Below are 19,118 nucleotides of genomic sequence, written 5' to 3'. Positions count from 1 at the left end.
ATACGCTGTGGAAGATGGTAATGTAGCGGTAGATCTGCCCAATCTAGGTGCACAGCATGTAATCATATTAATTGAGTTGTGTTTTCATTGCCGGGCCATATTTGGGTTGAGATTTACAGAAACAGGAAAAGATTTTCACCAACTTCACATCTGAACAAAACCCCAAATCATCCAGTTAAAAAGAGGTACAGGTCTAATTTTCAACAGAACAATCTCAACTGGCCGAGAAACAGAGAAATGTTGGACATCTTTATCCAGGAGGGAAAAGCAAATCAAAAGTACTTTGAGATTCCATCTTGTCAGAATGGCTAAGATCAATAACACAAGTGGCCGCTTTTGATGGCAAGAATGTGGAACAGTGGGTACGCTCCTCCATGGCTGTACAATTCTGCTCTCCCACCAGCAATGGATGAGTGTCCCCTTACTGCACATCCTTATTGGCCATTCTTATTGGTATAAAATGAAATGACAGAGTCGTTTTGATTTGTATTCCCCTTAATGTCTAAGGATGTTGAATATTTTTTTACACTGATTATATTTAATAAGTGAACAAAAGAAATAACATAAAAACCCACAAGGAGAAACTTGCAAATAATAATTATATGAAATCTAATTTAACATTATCAATTCATGAAGTTGCAGCATAGAATGAATCCATCAGTTAGTATACTATATAAAATGGCTGAAGTGCATGTCATGATTTTATTGAAAATTAATTACATGATATATAGATTCAAGTTTTATAAATATTAATTTGAAATAGGTTGCAATTATATTATTTTATTTTATTTTATTTACTTACTCACTTTACTGGCCCCCTCCCAGTCATATCCTCCCACCATCCCTCCCCATTTCCCTCCCCTTCTCCTCTGAGCATGTGGGGAGCCCCTGGGTATCCCCCCTACCCTGGCATATCAAGTCTCCGAGGGTAAGTGCTTCCTCTCCCCCCCCACCCCCCCTCCCGAGGCCAGACAAGGCATCTCAGCTAGAAGAACATATCCCAAGGACAGGCAACAGCTTTTGGGATAGCCCAGCTCCATTTGTTCCAGACCCACATGAAGAGCAAGCTACACATCTGCTACATATGTGCGGGGAGGCATAGGTCCAGCCAGTTCTTTGGTTGGTAGTTCAGTCTCTGAGAACTCCAAGGGTCCAGGCTAGTTGACTCTGTTGGTCTTCCTGAGAAGTTCCTATCCCCTTCAGGCCTGCAATCCTTCCCCCTATTCTTCCATAAGAGTCCCCAAGCTCCATCCACTGTTTGGCTGTGGGTATCTGCATCTGTCTGAGTCAGCTTCTGGGAGGAGCCTCTCAGAGGACAGCCATGCTAGGTTCCTGTGTACAAGCATAATGGAGTATCATTAATCGTGTCAGGGTTTGGTGTTTGCCCATAGGATGGGTATCAAGTTGGGCCAGTTATTGGTTGGGCATTCTCTCAGTTTCTGTTCCATCCCCTGTCCCTGCATTCCTTGTAGACAGGATAAATTTTGGTTTGAAAGTTTTGAAGATGGGTTGATAGCCCTATTGCTCCACTGGAGTTCCTGCCTGGCTACAGGGGGTGGCCTCTTCAGACTCCATATCCCCAATTCTGTGAGTCACAGCTACGGTCACCCCCAGTGATTCTTGGGTGCCATCCTTAAGTGCATCTTCATTCAAGTTTCCTCTTTTGAAAATTCTGTTTAGATCTGTACTCCACTTTTAATTGAGTTGTACTCTTGATGTTGATCTGAGTGCCTGTGCTAACAGTGTCTGTTCAGAAAGTCTTTCCCCATGCCAATGAGTTCAGAACTATTCTCCAATCTCTCCTCCATCAACTGAACAAGTCTTCCCTAGCAAGTGTTTTCTCTGGATGGCACCTGACAGTACTCCTGAGGGCCATTTCCAAATGAAGCCACCAATGACACACAAACACAAAATCATGGCACAGACACAGCATCACAGGGTGACAACTGAAAGGTGGCTGTGTCTGTCCCCTTATCTAACCGTAACTGAAGTACAAATGTTAGAAAATCTTTGGAAAATTGGCTCTTCTTCTGCATGTCTGAATGACGATCATAAAGGGCAGTAGTTCTTGACTTGGGGAAAATAAGTGACTTTGACTGGGTAACTGAATTTACAATTCTGAGTCTCCAAATGATAAAAATAGGCATCAATTTGTGATGAAAAATTCAACAATGTCAATAAAGCTGTTTTTAATGAAAATGTCAGACAGTGGAAAATGGCTCAGTAGGACTGTGGTCATTTACTTCCCATTTCTGCCCCCTGGTGGATGATAAGGTCCTAAGTACAAAGGAAAGCAGGAAATGTATGTGACATTTTGTGTCACATGGAGGGAGATAAGCAACTAAAGGACACACATCCATTTTGGGAGTCTGTGCAGTTCTTTTTGGGTCAAGAAATGCTTTTGCAATATGACAAATATTTTTAAGCTCTAGATGAGTGGCAAAAAGAAATAATTATTCCACTTTAGCCTACACACTTGCCTTAATACAGTTGAGTAATGTAATAGAATACCAGCCTCATTTACAAACTACACTATTGAACATATAACATTTGTAGATATAAGCTACTCACTTTATTACCAACCAGTGACAACTGGACACTTCAAATAGACGATCAACTCACAGAACTGCACACAGCTTCACCCAGCAAAGCAGTTCCTTTGTCTACAACAAAATGGTGTGTAAAACATCAAGCTCACCAGGCTTTGGTTCATCTCTCTTGAGATTCTGACCAAAGAGCTTCAGTCACCAAATGATGGCCATTTCCACCCACCACCCAAATTTCAGAATTAGCAAACAAAATTCTTAAGCATATGGATCCACAGTCCTGAGAAAAACTGGATAGTGACACAACCCATGAACTGTAGAACTGGCTGGGCCATGCCACCCCTAGGCGTACCTCCTGGTTTTACTAGAATAATAATGTTTTTCTTCCCCTTTCAAAGATCCATTTTCCTTTATTAATTATGTAACTATCATTTCTCCCAAACGCATTTCAGAAATAAGATGGGGTCTAATTATGCTCTTAGAACTCTGAATTTACTTTAGATAATCTGCAGGTTTTGATAACACATGCATCCTTTTTACACAATAAGTTTCCCCTGGGATCCACAGCCTTCAACTTGCTGATCATAGTCTATTAAGAAATCTACTGAAATCCAAAACAATATACTGGGAAGATAACTGCTTGGAAAAGAAGGAAGCAGAGATCAGACAATGCTAGCAATCACAGGATCTAAATTTAACATCTGGGTTTTACTTTCTCTTTAAATGAGCTTGGCTACTCAGCCAGAAATACATGTTGGCATAAGTTGAGTTTACTGGCTGCTAAAATTTGGAAAGTGTTGTTAAACAGTACCATGAGAAACAAGAGTCTCCTCATTCTGCAGTTTAAACGTTACCATCTCACCAGAAGCTGTTTTAGATAAACAGCTTCAGCTGTTGCAGGGTTTTGAGTAAGACAAGCAATCACTTTTCTTAGCCGAGTCACACTTAATCCAGGGTTCTGAGGTGTTGGACACCGAATGGACACTAAAGATCAACCAGAGACATTGGCTCTGGGTTTGTTGTCAGAATCTTGTGGGAGTTTGTAAAAATGGAAGCAAGTTTCATTAAGAAAAATTACACAAAAGTGAGAAATTGAGGAAAAGTGAGAAAATCAAGGAAAAATAAAACTTTAGAGAGAGGGCTTCCATTCATCCAGGAAAGGAGGGGAAAGCTGTGGAATTCCTTTGTTGCAAGTTAAATGTCCGTGATAGAAACTTGACCAGGGCTGAGGTAAGCTCTATTAGGATTAGTCCATTCTCTGGGCTAAGGTGGACCAGAGCCAATAGGGCATGTCTTTTTGGCCCAACCAAGGAGACAATCATGCTCTGTTCCTCGGATGGATGCTGATCCTGTTACGGACAGTTGAAGCCCTACAATGTCTTGCCTCCATCTTTGCTAGATTTTTGCTTGACACTATCGGTCATTTGGTTGGCATCACTACTGTCTGACCTTCGCTGGTGTCTCTAGTGTTGCTAACTACACTAAGGTCTCCTTGTTCCCACATTCATATGACAAGCATGTAGCTTTACTGTGGAAAAAGAGTTAATGATCACAGTCAACAAGATGTAGCTGTAGATTTTCTTGGTTATCCCACATTTAGCTATTTGGGGTAGTCTGAGGTGGTCTCTTTCGCAGAAGCCTCTCATTAGAAGCCTTTCTGACGGGCAATTTAATGTTACCATCAGCTGCATTATAAACAAGAAAATAAAGGCATAGAATCTGCGCTTGTCTTTCACTGGCATTGGGGACATGTGTGTGTATGTGTGTGTGTGTGTGAGTGAGTGTGTGTGTGTGTGTGTGTGTCTTTCCACTCAGGCTCCTGCCATCTTATCTATTGAAGTACCTCACTCATGTGCTTCAGTATTCCAAATATTCCCTTGTTAACCCTTAGTCTTCCTTTTAACCTCAGCCTTGCTGTGATATGTCAACAATTTAAGAGTTTTTACCAGGGTGTTTTTTAAATCTTACGACCCACAGGATAGCTTCTGCATCAGAACCACCTTAGTTCTTCCTGGCTAGGAAAATGCTACTTTTGATTGGTGCTACATCCACTCCAGTAAAGTCTGCTTGACAGCTTTTAGGAACCTGGAAGCAGTCCTGAGGCAAAGAGTTTCATGGAAACTTAGCCTCCTGGAACCTTGGTACTCCCATAGCACATACACTCAAAACCTGTCCCCAAGTTAATCTGGTGTCTGGGTTCGTGTGCTCTCTTTCAGTATTGTTTTATTATAAGTGCCTTTAATGTTCCAATGTCCTAGAAAGTCCTTGAAGCTGACACTGAGCTTGGAATTCAGTAAGAATGTTACCTATTCAGTAACACTCCATTTTACTTCTAGTAGAGACAGTGAAAATAATCAGGCATTACAATTAACTTGAATAGAGCTAGAAAGCTCAGGGCTAGTCTACATAGTAATTACTTAGGGCAAAAGCCAAGTCACACCCAAACAAGGGAATACACAATAGCCTAGGAAATAGGTGGGTTGTAGTATATTATTCATGAAAGGGTTAGTAGAATGGAATTCCCCTGGTGCAGGTTTTTTACTAGGCCCAGAAGAATAGCATAATCAGGTATTTACTAAAGGACCCCTGGTGGTGCGTTTAACAATAGACTAGCATTGTATCAGAGCATTCACCTGGTTCCTGTGTTTAGCTGATTTTAATTAAGGGTTGTTCCTATTCTCAGTTGTAAACAAGGTCTGGCTCCTGCCATCTTTTTATGTGTGCATTTTGTTGTTGTTGTTGTTTTGTGTTAAGAACCAGTGTACCTTGACAGATGTATTCACCTAGCCTTCTTGTTTTTCTTCTGTAATATAAGACTGGTGCTCGTTTTGTGAAAGTACATCCAGATACAGCACTCCCTTGTGTTCGTATTTGCTTGTCATTCGCCAACTCCTTGCTCACCTGTAACCAGAACCCCATTCCCTGCAGATCGGAGACCCAATTGAGGTTCGTCTGCAGAAGATTGGTAATTGCTTTATAAGGCAACATAGAATATTTGCAAGTCTCAATGTTCAGGTCCAACTGTCAACAAAGTCCCCTGCCCCACCTCTCCCCAGAGCACAGAACATTCCTTATAATGATTTCACATGTGAGATGGTTGGGGACATCACCATCACACATTTACCATGCTGCTCCAAGCCTTCAAAGCACCTTTCTTCAGCCTCATCAGTACCCACCACTCCCATTCCCAACAGCCCTTGTGCCCCACACCTTGAAGGAACCCTAGAGATCACAAGGCAGATGCTGGGTTTTTCTTGCCCTGAAGGACAGCCTCCTCAGCCAGCTTCCTAAACATCACTAGGTCAGCTCTGCCACACCAGGACTTCTGGAACTGTGAGACCACCTCCAAAACACACAGAAACCCCCCTTCCATGAAAGGTCCGCAGCATCTCACTGTTAGGCATACCTCTGGACTTGACACAGGAAGGAACTGAGAAGAAGGCTGGCTCTTTAGGGTAATGCTGGGCAGACTTGCGGGGAGGGACTCCTGGTTTGATTCCGAGGTCTCAGGCAAGTTCTCTCACCTACCTCAGCCAGTCTGTAAAACTGGCCCATAGTACAAGCAGAAGGAAACACTGAGCAGAAGTGATACGATGCAACCCAAGCTACTGCAAGGCAGAACATAAAGCACTTCTCGAAGGTTGAGTGAGTGTCATCCTAGGAAGCACTGAGGAGACCTGGGCACTTTAGAATGGGGAGATACCCATCAGCTGCTGGAGAAAAGCGAGCCAGGCGGTCTAGGAAGCAAGCTCAGGAAATGCAGGTTTATTGACAGCATAGAGGATCAGCAGTGGACTGTATGCTGTCATCTCATTTCTACAGTAAAGCAGAGGAGACTGACCAACATCCTTCATGTACCTTCACCCAGCTTCCTCAAACAACCCGACTGTCCTATCTAAATATCTATAAGCTGTGTCGGGAGTCTGGAAAACCAGGTGGTGTTTTTTTGTTTGTTTGTTTGTTTGCTTTGTTTTGTTTTTTTACCATTGTTTTTGTTTTTGTGGTGCTGGGGATGAAACCCGGGGCCTTGTACATGCCAGACCAGGGTTCTATAACTGGGCTACACTGCTCAGATGACTTTCAAAACATAGTTAACATGTTGCTTTTGCCCATTTTAGTAAGAATAATACTAAAGTCATTAACCGTCCTTGTAATTCTTTGTTTCACAACTAGAAATGCTTTGATTTGAGATCCTTTGCATCTGTTTTCACACAAGAAAAATGAGAGACTATTAGCAGCCTTAGTGTCTCTACGTGACATCTGCCCACAAAACCCTTCCACACCCGGAGACTCAACTGGACTCCTTAGTGCCTTGCTATATCTAAGCACTTGCAGCCATTTTAGCTCACTGACCCCTCACCCACCTTCATGACTTCAGGTGCCTGAACTGCCATTATACAGGCTTGAATCCAGCCCTAGAACTGTCAGAAAGGCCCGAGAAATGGCAAAGGGAACTGGCAGAGGGGAGCTGGTGCTCAGGGCTACCCACCATGGCTCAGAAACTGTCCACTATTGGGCAGGATCAGGAAAGTGAGCACCTGTCCTGTGATGGATTTTCTCTCATGCGTAGAGGCTTATATATAGTCCACAACCACTCAAAGGTGGAGGCTCATTGCCCTCTCAACCAATGGTGAGTGAAACAGAGTCTGAAGAAAAGAGGGAGAGAGTAAAAGACTCTCAAAGAGGCAGGGAAGATAAGTGTAATGCTTCACAGGGAAGAAGAAACAGCTTCCTAAGCCAAAGATAGTAAAAAGGACTTCTGAGCTGAAATAACACTGGGAAAACTGATGTCCTTTGGACTTTCTTGTTCTTAAGGCCCTTTGACTTTTTGTGGATCATAGCCACTCTCAAGCAAAGGAACTCAAGGAAGGCATGACCCTGGCTCACCTGAGATCCCATGTGTTTAAGACAGGGTATTTTGTATCCCAGGATGGCCTCAGACTCCCTATGTAATAAAAAATAACCTTAATCTCCTGATCCTCCTACCTCTCCCGCCCCCGTGTTGGCATTAAAGGTGTGTACCACTAATGCCTAGCTTTATTCGGTACTGATGACGGAAACCAGGGCCCGCTGCATGCTGCAGAAGCATCCTACTAAGCACACTCACAACCCATGAGATTTGTAATTTGTAAAATACATAATTTGATTTGTAAAATAAATGCGCCTTTCGTAGCATGGTGTACCTCAGTGTGATGCAAAGTGTCTGACAACCAGTAAATGGAAGCCTGTTGGCAAGAAGAGGGCTGATAAAAGCAGTGACATCTGCCTTGGGTCTTCTCCACATCCACATACATACCTACAACTGACCTGCTGCATGCCCTAAGATGGTCCCACTTACAGACACAGTAAATTGAAATAGCCTTTGTATAGATAGCTTCTATAGTGATTAGTAAACTTGAGTCAGGCTTTGAGGGGTTTTCCCAGTTAAAGCACAATGATTCTGGGTGCCTGGGACTGGTGGGAGAGAGAGCTGTAAATTTCTCTAGGAAATTCCCTGATGAAATGATCTCTTCTGTGATTTATAGGCACATGTTATCCCCAAAGATTACAGGTACTTTAGAAATGGAGGAAATGTTTTCTTTATTATCATGTTTGTGCATGCACTTGTGCCCATGCCACAGGATGCCTAGAGATATCAGGACAAGCAGGGATTGAGTCCTGGTTTGCTCATTCCGCGGTGGGTTCCAGGATCTAACTCAGGTGGTTAGGCTTGCATATGGCAAGCACTTTCCAGCTGAGCTATCTTGCCAGCCATGTTTTTCTTCCTGACCAGTGAGAGCAGCTGCATAACTTCAAAACAACTCAAGAATGCCAGTTTTCTCTCTTGTTGGTACCACTGTTTAGCTAATGAAACATAGGCCAGACGGTTTCTGCTTTGATGTAGATGTAAACAGTAAAGATGTAAATGCCCTCATTTAAAGATGAACCTTAGTGTTTTATTGACCTAAGGATGGGTGGATTGATGGCTCCAAGGTGGTCTTGGCCAAACTAGGCAAGTGGTCTATCACTGAGCTACCTCCAGCCTTGAAGACCTGTCATAGTCTCTAGACTATTTGAAGGGTTTATTTCACAAGTTTCCCTTAAATGATTTCCTTGTACATTTTCATTTAAATAATTCTTATAAAAATAACTGTGATAGTTTTTATTGAATATGTCCTTGGGATGTCAGACAATGTAGATATAGGACGTAGAAATGTAGATATATTTCTCTGAAATGTGCAGTATCAAAATGAGAACATTTATGGGACACACAAAGATCTGTTTTTATAGCCAAATACTTATAGTTAATTATTCAGTGATCCTTCCTTGTTCAACAACAGCTGGGCATCAATCTCATTCATTGCCTGCATATGGCCTCTCTCAACGATGAGCTCCTTACCCGGCTCCTCAGGAAGGAGGAATCTTGTCTCCTCAGGAGGGAGGAAGCTTGACTCATCGGTTAAGACAGTTTGATTGGAGCCTGCAGAAAAATCCATAGGTTTAGATTTTGACCTTCTTGTCCTCGATCGCCTCATCTCTGAAGAATTGCGGCCCCAATAAGAGTTGCTCTCTGCACTTTTCGAAAAAGATGTATCTGACACACCTTCTGTTGGATGGAAGTAAGACAGAGTTGCCAGCTCTGGGTTGACGGAGTATTGACTCTCATAACTTTTGTCACTAAAAAGAGAACACACACCAAGAGTGGTCTTTAGTTGCATAGACTTATGATTCAAATCAGAAGTTACAACAAATGGATTATGTCCACTGTGTTACTTAATTAATGCAAATGGTATAGTTTTTCTTTCATTATAGTTACATTGTACTTAATCCTCTTGTGAATAAACTAGCAATATCTGGTGTATGCAGCCTATATCAAACTGCAATATTAGAACTTAAAAGCCAATTAATAAAAGTAACTTAATTAATAAATGCTTACCAAGAAACACAAAGGGAAATTGAATTAGGGGGAATAAACATCTAACTTTACAGGTTTAATGGATCAGAGGAATACATCATCAAAGCAACACAGTCAAAAGAACAATATTAATGATAATTGTGAACATTAAAAAGCAACTATGTGCCTTCCAGCCCACTATCTGCACCTGAGAGCTGAGACTGTCCACAGCCCACTGTGCACAGGTCCTGCCAGGAGAGACCTGTTCTCCCAGGAGTGTTTTCATTCCCAGGCTCGGAGGTGAGATAGCCACTTTCTCTCCAATAACTGTCTGGAGCTGGGCTGTGAGGAGCACATGGGGCGCAAGAACAGTGGAGCAGCTGGGACAGGATCATTCCAGTCACCATCTGCACACAGAGCTTGGGTTGTTCCAGAGCCCTCTGTACACAAGTTGTGCCAGGAGAGAGCTGGTCTCCCAGGAGTGCTGACACAAACTTAGAGACCCACAGGAGGAACAAGCTCCAGCCAGAGACAGCAAGAACATCTAAAACTAGAGATAACCAGATGGCAAAAGACAAATACAAGAATCTTACCAACAGAAACCACAACAACTTGGCACCATCAGAACCCAGTTCTCCTACCATTTCAAGTCCTGGATACATCAACACACAGGAAAAGCAAGATGTGGATTTAAAAATCATATCTCATGATGCTGATAGCAAGAAGGACATAAATAACTCCCTTAAAGAAATACAGGAGAACACAAGCAAACATGTAGAAGCCCTTAAAGAGGAAACATAAAAATCTCTTAAAGAATTACAGAACACAGGTAAACAGCTAGAAGCCTTTAAAGAGGAAACACAAAAATCCCCTAAAGAATAACAAGAAAACACAACCAAACAGGTGAAGGAATTGAACAAAACCATCCAGCATCTAAAAATGTAAGTAGAAACAATAAAGAAATCACAAAGGAAGACAACTCTGGAGATAGAAAACCCACGAAAGAGATCAGGAGACATAGATGCAAGCATCACCAAGAGAATACAAGAGATAGAAGAGAGAATCTCAGGCACAGAAGATACCAAAGAAAACACTGACACAACAATCAAAGAAAATGCAAAATGCAAAAAGCTCCTAACTCAAAACTTCCAGGAAATCCAGGACAAAATGAGAAGACCAAACCTAAGGATAATAGGTATAGAAAAGAGCTAAGTTCCCAACTTAAAGGGCCAGTAAATATCTTCAACAAAATTATAGAAGAGAACTTCCCTAACCTAAAGAAAGAGATGCCTATGAACACACAAGAAGCCTACAGAATGCCTAATAGATTGGATCAGAAAAAAAAAATTCTCCTGTCACTTAATAATCAAAATACCAAATGCACTAAACAAAGAAAGACTATTACAAGCAGTATGGGAAAAAGGTCAAGTAACATATAAAGGCAGACCTATTAGAATTACACCAGACTTCTTGCCAGAAACTATGAAAGCCAGAAGATCCTCGGCAGATGTCATTCAGACCCTAAAAGAACACAAATTCGAGCCCAGGCTACTATACCCAGCAAAAATCTCAATTACCATATATGGAGAAACCAAGATATTCCACGACAAAAACAAATTTACACAATATCTCTCCACAAATCCAGCCCTTCAAAGGATAATAAGTGAAAAACTCCAACATAAGGAGGGAAACTATACCCTAGAAAAAGCAAGAAAATAGTCTACTTTTAACAAACTAAAAAGAAGATAACCACATAAAACCTAATTCCACTTCTAACAACAAAAATAACAGGAAGCCACAATCTGTTTTCCTTAATGTCTCTTAATATCAGTGCAGTCAATTCCCCAATAAAAAGACATAGACTAACAGACTGGATACATAAACAGGACCCAACATTTTGCTGCATACAGGAAACCCACCTCATTAACAAAGACAGACAATACCTCAGAGTAAAAGGCTGGAAAACAATTCTTCAAGAAACAAGCTGAAGTAGCCATTCTAATATTGAATAAAATGGACTTTCAACCTCAAGTTATCAAAATAGACAAGAAAGGACACTTCATACCCATCAAAGGAAAAAAATCTACCAAGAAGAACTCTCTATTCTGAACATCTATGCTCCAAATGCAAGGGCACCCACATTCATTTTTTAAAAATATTTATTTGTTATATGAAGAAGGTGTCAGATCTTGTTAGGGATGGTTGTGAGCCACCATGTGATTGCTGGGATTTGAACTCAGGACCTCTGGAAGCGCAGTTGGTGCTCTTAACTGTCTGAGCCATCTCTCCAGCCCATGGGCACCCACTCTCATAAAAGAAACTTTTCTAAATCTCAAAGCACACATTGCACCACATACAATAATAGTGGGAGACTTCAACACCCCACTCTCAGCAATGGAAACAGAAACTAAACATAGAAACGGTGAAACTAACAGAAGTTATGAAACAAATGGATTTAACAGATTATCTATAGAACATTTTACCCTAAAACAAAAGAACATATCTTCTTCTGAGCACCTCACGGTACCTTCTCCAAAATTGATCATATAATCGGTCACAAAACAGGCCTCAACAGATACAAGAAGATTGAAATAATCCCATGCATGCTATCAGATCACCATGGTCTAAGGCTGGTCTTCAATAACCACATAAACAATAGAAATCCCAAATACACATGGAAGCTGAACAATACTCTACTCAGTGATAACTTGGTCAAGGAAGAAAGAAAGAAAGAAAAGACTTTTTGGAATTTAATGAAAATGAAGCCACAATATACCCAAACTTATTTTCCTGAACCGAACACCAATAGCTTAGGCTCTAAGATCAAGAATTGACAAATGGGACCTCATAAAATTGCAAAGCTTCTGTAAGGCAAAGGACACTGTCAATAGGGCAAAATGGCAACCAACAGATTGGGAAAAGATCTTTACCAATCCTACATCTGATAGAGGGCTAATATCCAATATATACAAAGAACTGAAGAAGTTAGATTCCAGAGAACCAAATAACCCTATTAAAAATGGGGTATAAAGCTAAATAAAGAATTCTCAACTGAGGAATATCAAATGACTGAGAAGGACCTATAGAAATGTTCAACATCCTTAGACATCAGGGAAATGCAAATCAAAACAACCCTGAGATTCCACCTCACACCAGTCAGAATGGCTAAGATCAAAAACTCAGGTGACAGCAGATGCTGGCAAAGTTATGGAGAAAGAGGAACACTCCTCCATTGCTGTTGGGATTGAAAGCTGGTACAACCACTCTGGAAATCAGTTTGGTGGTTCCTCAGAAAATTGGACATAGTACTACTGGATGACCAGCAATACCACTCCTGAGCATATACCCAGAAGATGCTCCAACATGTAATAAGGACACATGTTCCACTATTTTCATAGCAGCCTTATTTATAATAGCCAGGAGCTGGAAACAACCCAGATGCCCATCAACAGAGCAATATCCAGAAAATGTGGTATATTTACACAATGGAGTACTAGTCAGCTATTAAAAACAATGAATTTATGAAATTCTTAGGTAAATGGATGGAACTAGAAAATATCATCCTGAGTGAGGTAACCCAGTCACAAATGAACACACATGATATGCACTCACTGATAAGTGGATATTAGCCCCAAAGCTCAGAATACCCAAGATACAATTCATAAACTACATGAAACTCAAGAAGAAGGAAGAGCAAAGTGGAATTCTTTGATCCTTCTTAGGAGAGGGAACAAAATACCCATGGAAGGAGTTACAGAGACAAAGTATGGAGCAGAGACTGAAGGAATGACCATCCAGAGACTGCCAGACCTGGGGATCCATCCCATATACAATCACCAAACCCAGACACTATTGTGGATGCCAACAAGTGCTTGCTGACAGAGCCTATTATAGCTGTCTAAAGGACCCATGGAGCTGAAGGGGTTTGCAGCCCCATAGGAGGAACAACAATACGAATTAACCAGTACCCCCAGAGCTCCCAGGGACTAAACCGCCAACCAAAGAGTACACATGGTGGGACTCATGGCTCCAGCTGCATATGTAGCAGAGGATGGCTTAGTCAGTCATCAATAGGAGGAGAGGCCCTTGGTCCTGAGAAGGCTCTATGCCCCAGTGTAGGGGAATGCCAGGGCCAGGATGCAGGTGTGGGTGGGTTGGTGAGCAGGGGAAGAAGGGAGGGGATTAAGGGCTTTCAGAGGAGAAACCAGGAAAGGTGATAACATTCGAAATGTAAATAAAGAAAATATCTAATTAAGAAAATGTTTAAAAAAATTGTGTGGGGTTGTTTAAAGTAATCTATGATAGTGTACAAAAAGAGTTATAAAGAGATCAATCAGGCCCTCAGGTTCAAATGGAATTTAATATTTTTATAAGAAAATAGAAATTATTATTTTAAACAAATGTCTAAGCCTCAAGGCATAAAATTGCAGATTTTCTGTCTGTTTCGAGGTCTTAAGCAAGGCTACCAAAAAATTAAAAATGTAAAATCCCAAGCGAATGAGTGACTTAGAAGAAAATAAATAGCCTTCGTGTTCCAGGGCTCTTTTGCAGGTATACAGAAGGAGGAAGCATTGTCTAGCCTCCACATCCTTCCTAATTAACTGTGTGTTTATTTAAAACAGTGAAATATTCCCTGAGACAGGGCCCCCATTCCTAATGCTTAGAGGAAGTGGATTCAAGCTGCATGTCTTACACATTACTGAAGAGGAAACATACTCCTATCAGTCCACTAAAGATAGGGGGGACGCATGGCACCACAGGCTCATTCTGAAGACCACGAAGGCCAGTAGGCTTACCGTAGGTGTCTCAGTTTGTACAGTGTGGCAAAGCAGAATATCAAGAGGGGAATTAGGAGAATAAGTGTCATCAGTGAGATTCCCAGCATTAACTTGAGCTTGATTTCCTCGAGCTCTGACAGTTTGTCTTCATTGCTATTATCCAAATCTGAGGCTGGGAGGAAAGAAAGAAAGCACAGTGGGACACTGAGCGTTGTGCATGCTTTCCTCAAGGGATCAGAAGCACAGAATGTATCTGCCTGTCATCACAGCCCACTCTTCCTATGCCGGACAAAGGCTAAGCGAAGGCCACAGACACGCTTTCTCTCTCGTTTTTATAACCATCTTGGGATCGCTGTGCTTAACTCCATTTTATAGACTCACTCAAGTTTGCAAATCTTTCTACTAATCAAAATGTGGTTTTAAGCCCAAAGGTACTCACGGCAATTTTTTTTTAAATGTAACAACCTTTCTTCTTGGCTTTACTTTGAAACCACTTTAAATAACTTATCACCTCAAGAGATTATTAGAACAATTTTCAAGGCACAGGTTCTTGAGGAAGGGCAGGTGTCTGTGCTGCTGTTGGCATGCCCTGGTGATTCTTTGGAATTACAAGTGTGTAGTCTTGGTGGTTTCCTCTATAAGGCTTAAGAGATAAGTTTGCCATTTTATTAAGAGACAAACTCAGTGTGCTTGATATTGCAAAAGTAGTAGAAATAACTTTTTTAAATTCCTGAAAAGAGTTAAATTACAGAATCATGTCTGGCTCCAGAAACATTGTGGATCTGATAAAATCCGATGAAACTGCTTTCCTGTCAGATGTTTGACCTTCTTGAAAATATGGCTGACTTAAAATATACTTAACGCTGAAACTTTCCTTCTCACAGTTCACCCATGCCCACTCCCAGCATCCCAGGCATCTTCACGACTTTCTAGGTAATATTTAGGTAAGAAGTAAATATATATTCTCATGTCAATGCTCTCTGACTTTTGAACACTTTAATGATTGTACCTGTGTCATAACCCAGCAGTAGAGCGCTTGCTAGCATGTTTGAGAGCAAGGTTCAGTCCCTAGTACCAACCAACAAACAAAAAATTATATTGTCCAAGAAGAATGAAATGTGTACAGTTGTGAATGATTGTTATCTGACTTTGAGACCCATTTGGGAATATTCAAGCAGATTATATTAAAATGAACTGTTCCCCTTTAATACACCTATATTTCCTATGGTGGTTTGAATAGGTATGGCACCCACAGATTCATTTGTTTCAGTGCTTAGCCATAGGGAGTGATCATAGGGATGTGTGGCCTTGTTGGAGGAAGTGTGTCACTGTGGGGGCAGGCTTCAAGGTCTCCTGTACTCAAGCTTTGCCCAATGTGGAATCAGAGTCCATCCTGGCTGCCTGCAGAAGACAGTTACCTTCTGCTGTTTTTGGATCAAGTTGGACAACTTTCAGCTCCTCCAGCACCATGTCTGCCTGGATGCTGTCATGTTTCCCACCATGATTATAATGGACTAAATCTCTGAAACTGTAAGCTGGCCTCAATTAAATATTGCCCTTTCTTTATAAGAGTTGCCTTGGTCCTGGTGTCTCTTCACAGCAACAAAACAAAACAAAATAAACAAACAAACACCTAATCTAAGACAGTTTCTAAGCCTTTTTTGGAGGGTGGGGGCTGGGTTCTGATTATTCTGGAATTCCCTAAGTAGAACAGGCTAATGGCCTTGAACTCCCAGAGGTCTGCCTGCCTCTACTTCCCTAGTGCTAGGATCAAGATGCTACAAAGTCTTTATAAGTAGGTTCATGAAGTTATCTTAAAAGATACTCTAGCTGCTGTTCTGTCCCCCTCAAATCAAGCCACAGCCCCGACATGGTAGAAAGACAGAGACTGAGTTATAGAAAACTGCTGTGATTTTGTAGGCCCCAGACAGCCTTTACTCTCTTGCTTAAAGCCTCTGTGTGAGGAGTCACATAGGTAAGCCAGACTAGGGCAGTGGTATAAAATTACTCATCTACCACACTGTAAACAAAGGTCAGAACCTGCCTTTGTTCTCTGATCTGAGGGAAGCTGATCAAAATGAAGGGTCTAGCTCTTTAGAGTGACTCATAACTGCCCATGGCCATGAAGCTGTATCCTTCTTACATTCCAGGAGCTGGAAGATCTGTGTCTTTTCAAGGCCCTATCATGGGGGCCTACGGTTCATGACACTGTCTCTCCTAATTGCTTTTACTTCAGGCTTCATTGTGGTTGCCTAGGACTCTCCTAACAAAGTACATATGAAGGGCAGTTTGCTCTGCCTCCCTTTCCTGCAAATCTTTTACTCTTTCTAACACAGTATATTTACCAAAGGGAAGGCCAGAACCAGAGAAGGCTTTAGAATATCTAACCACTGAAAGTTACAAAATTTGAGCTGGCCTTTGCTTTATGCCCCAAATTCTTCAAAAAATAGGCATGGTGGGAGAACGCACATAAGGTGGCTAAAGCACCAGAACACCCAATATATAGATATATATCAGAATATCTGATATATAGTATGTGTGAATATATACCAGAACACGTCATATAGTGTGTGACTATATATCAGAAAATTCTATATATAGTGTGTGAATATATAAAAGAATACCTGATAGTATATGTAAATATATTAAATATATATCAGAACACATGGTATATAGTGTGTGTGGGTATATATCAGTACACCTGATATATAATGTGTCCTCAGCAAATGGTAGGAAGCCACTTCACATTTAGCTACTTAAGTGCAACACCCTGAGATGACAACATATTTCTAAGGTACCCATCATTTGCCATCCCTGCTTTGTTATTTGGCCTGTTATTTGTCATCACTCCACTTTTTAAAAATAGCTCTAGGCAAAATAAGTCATTACAGAACTGCGCAAACAGACCCTAGATATGCCACTAAATGTATATCATTTTTAGTTATTTACTTGTAAGGCAAAGGGTTTGAAGAAAATTAAAACATTGCCTTTTAATATAACTTTCCATCCACACTAGGAGTTTCGTTCTAGGTACCCATATCAGGAGGCTCACACCCACCTGTAACTCCACTTCCAAGGGATCTGATACCCTCTTCTGGCCTCCTTAGGTACATACATGCATGGGGTACATACACACACACACACACACAAAGTCTTAACAGCAAAAAAAAAAAAGAAGAAAGAAACCAAAAGAAGGGTGGGCTATGGGAACTCTATAGACTTTGCTATTGTTTTCTTTAAACTTAAAACTCTAAAGAAAAACCTATTTTTAAAAGACTATCTATCTATCTATCTATCTATGAAATACATTAAAAATATTATGTATATTTTAATATACCATTACACACACATTTTATATATTCTATACATTTAAAAATATATTGTGTATATTTTAATGTATCATTACACACACACATGATTATATATATATATATATATATATATATCACTCGCATATCGATCTGTCTCAACATTGTAAGTCAGAAGACTGGAATGTAGTAACAGTCATTGGTAAAAGGACAGCAAGAGTACTTGAGAGGTATAATTAGTCTACTGTAGTCATTGTCCTCTCTGATGTGGCATTAGCTGTCAATTACACTCTTCCACATACACTTTGCTATGAGTTGTTTCACAATGCAGCCACTAAAATTCAGGTGATATTTACACATCTATTAGTTAAAGTACTTTGTTCTTACCTGGAATTGGTTGAAAAAATTGATCTTTATCATCCATGCTCACTGCTGTTTCATTTACAGCTGTTAAAACAGTATGTTGATGATATGATAAGTAACATTCACTTACTAAAATGCTTGCATGTGTATAAAGGGGTGTGTATAATATGTAAAATCCATTCTTACTATTCATTTTAGTGTTGCTTTGTAAAGTGAACATCTCTATAATGCATGTTCAAACAGAGCTTATCTAATATGTGTGTAATTTCCATAGGGTCCATCATACTATTAGAGACATTAAAAAAACTATTCATTACTAGGCTTAGGGGCCAGTTCAAGGTATGACTGATGGTGAGGAAACTAAAAATATTTGAAGCTGTCTCAATACTGACAAATGACCTTGAAGAGTCTACAAATACTGACTTTATGGTAACAAAAAGATCTCAGTGAGTAGAAAATCCTGAATGTAAATACAAAACATACAAATAATTATGGGCTAGTGAATATTGTGTGTATTTCATTTTTATAATGTGTATGTAATACATATATCACTTATGTTAATGTGTATCTCTTATCCACATAGAATATACACAAGCATAGATTGATCTGTGCGTTATACTTTGCATGTATGTGTACTTGTGTATTTATGCTGCACACATTACTTTCATGCACAAAATATACATTGATACTTTTCACTTATGCATGCATCTCCGCGTGTTTATGCACATGCTACTCCAAACACAGAGGAGCCGCACTGGGCAGAAACCTGGTTTAAATGCTGAATCATGAACTCAGTTGGATGGTTTTTTGATCTGGGTTCATCTGTTTCTGGAGTCAAAGCTAGAAAATAAGAAGATCATGATAGTTACCTGCAACACAACGAAAGACAGGAAAACCAACTTCCCTATACCAGCTCATGTCTTCGTGATTTTAAGATACACTCTAGACTGCAACCTCTGCAGGAAACATACTCTGGGTACAGAACACTCAAAGTGCAACTTCTATCACTTCTCTGAGTACAACATTTGCTATTATAAGGGGGCAGTAAACACGTATCTGTGGATTATTGTTAGAAATACTTAAATCGGTCTTGTTTTTCTTATATAAAATGTTATAAATGTCTTCTTATATAAACTGTTAGAAAATCAAAACATTTCCCCAGTTACCTCACTATATTAATTTACCTTTAGATAATATTGTCCAAAATGCAGGGACATTGGGGGTTGAGGCTGTTCAAAAGAGATAACAG

General features: G+C 40.4%; 1 protein-coding gene across 4 annotated transcripts in view; it reads right to left on the bottom strand.

The window, feature by feature from the left end:
- The window catches only part of Eqtn (equatorin), a 38,784-nt gene that overhangs the window by 16,439 nt on the left and 3,227 nt on the right, over positions 1–19,118 (bottom strand). For 2 of the 4 annotated variants that reach the window (XM_021160553.2, XM_021160556.2), the window contains exons 5-8: positions 19,054–19,098; positions 17,894–17,953; positions 14,217–14,370; positions 8,692–9,203 (exon numbers count right to left, since the gene is read on the bottom strand). In XM_021160553.2, coding sequence (XP_021016212.1) covers positions 8,831–9,203; positions 14,217–14,370; positions 17,894–17,953; positions 19,054–19,098 — 632 coding nt within the window. In that variant the 3' untranslated portion in view covers positions 8,692–8,830. Of the gene's footprint in view, positions 1–8,691; positions 9,204–14,216; positions 14,371–17,893; positions 17,954–19,053; positions 19,099–19,118 lie in introns of those variants that run through there. The other 2 variants (XM_021160557.2, XM_021160554.3) reach the window with 2 other exon arrangements.

This window comes from Mus caroli, unplaced genomic scaffold (assembly GCF_978045245.1).
Source record: "Mus caroli unplaced genomic scaffold, Mus_caroli_1 scaffold_6, whole genome shotgun sequence".
NCBI lineage: Eukaryota > Metazoa > Chordata > Mammalia > Rodentia > Muridae > Mus > Mus caroli.
Note: the sequence above shows the minus strand (reverse complement) of the source record. Positions and strands in the feature narration are given on the sequence as shown.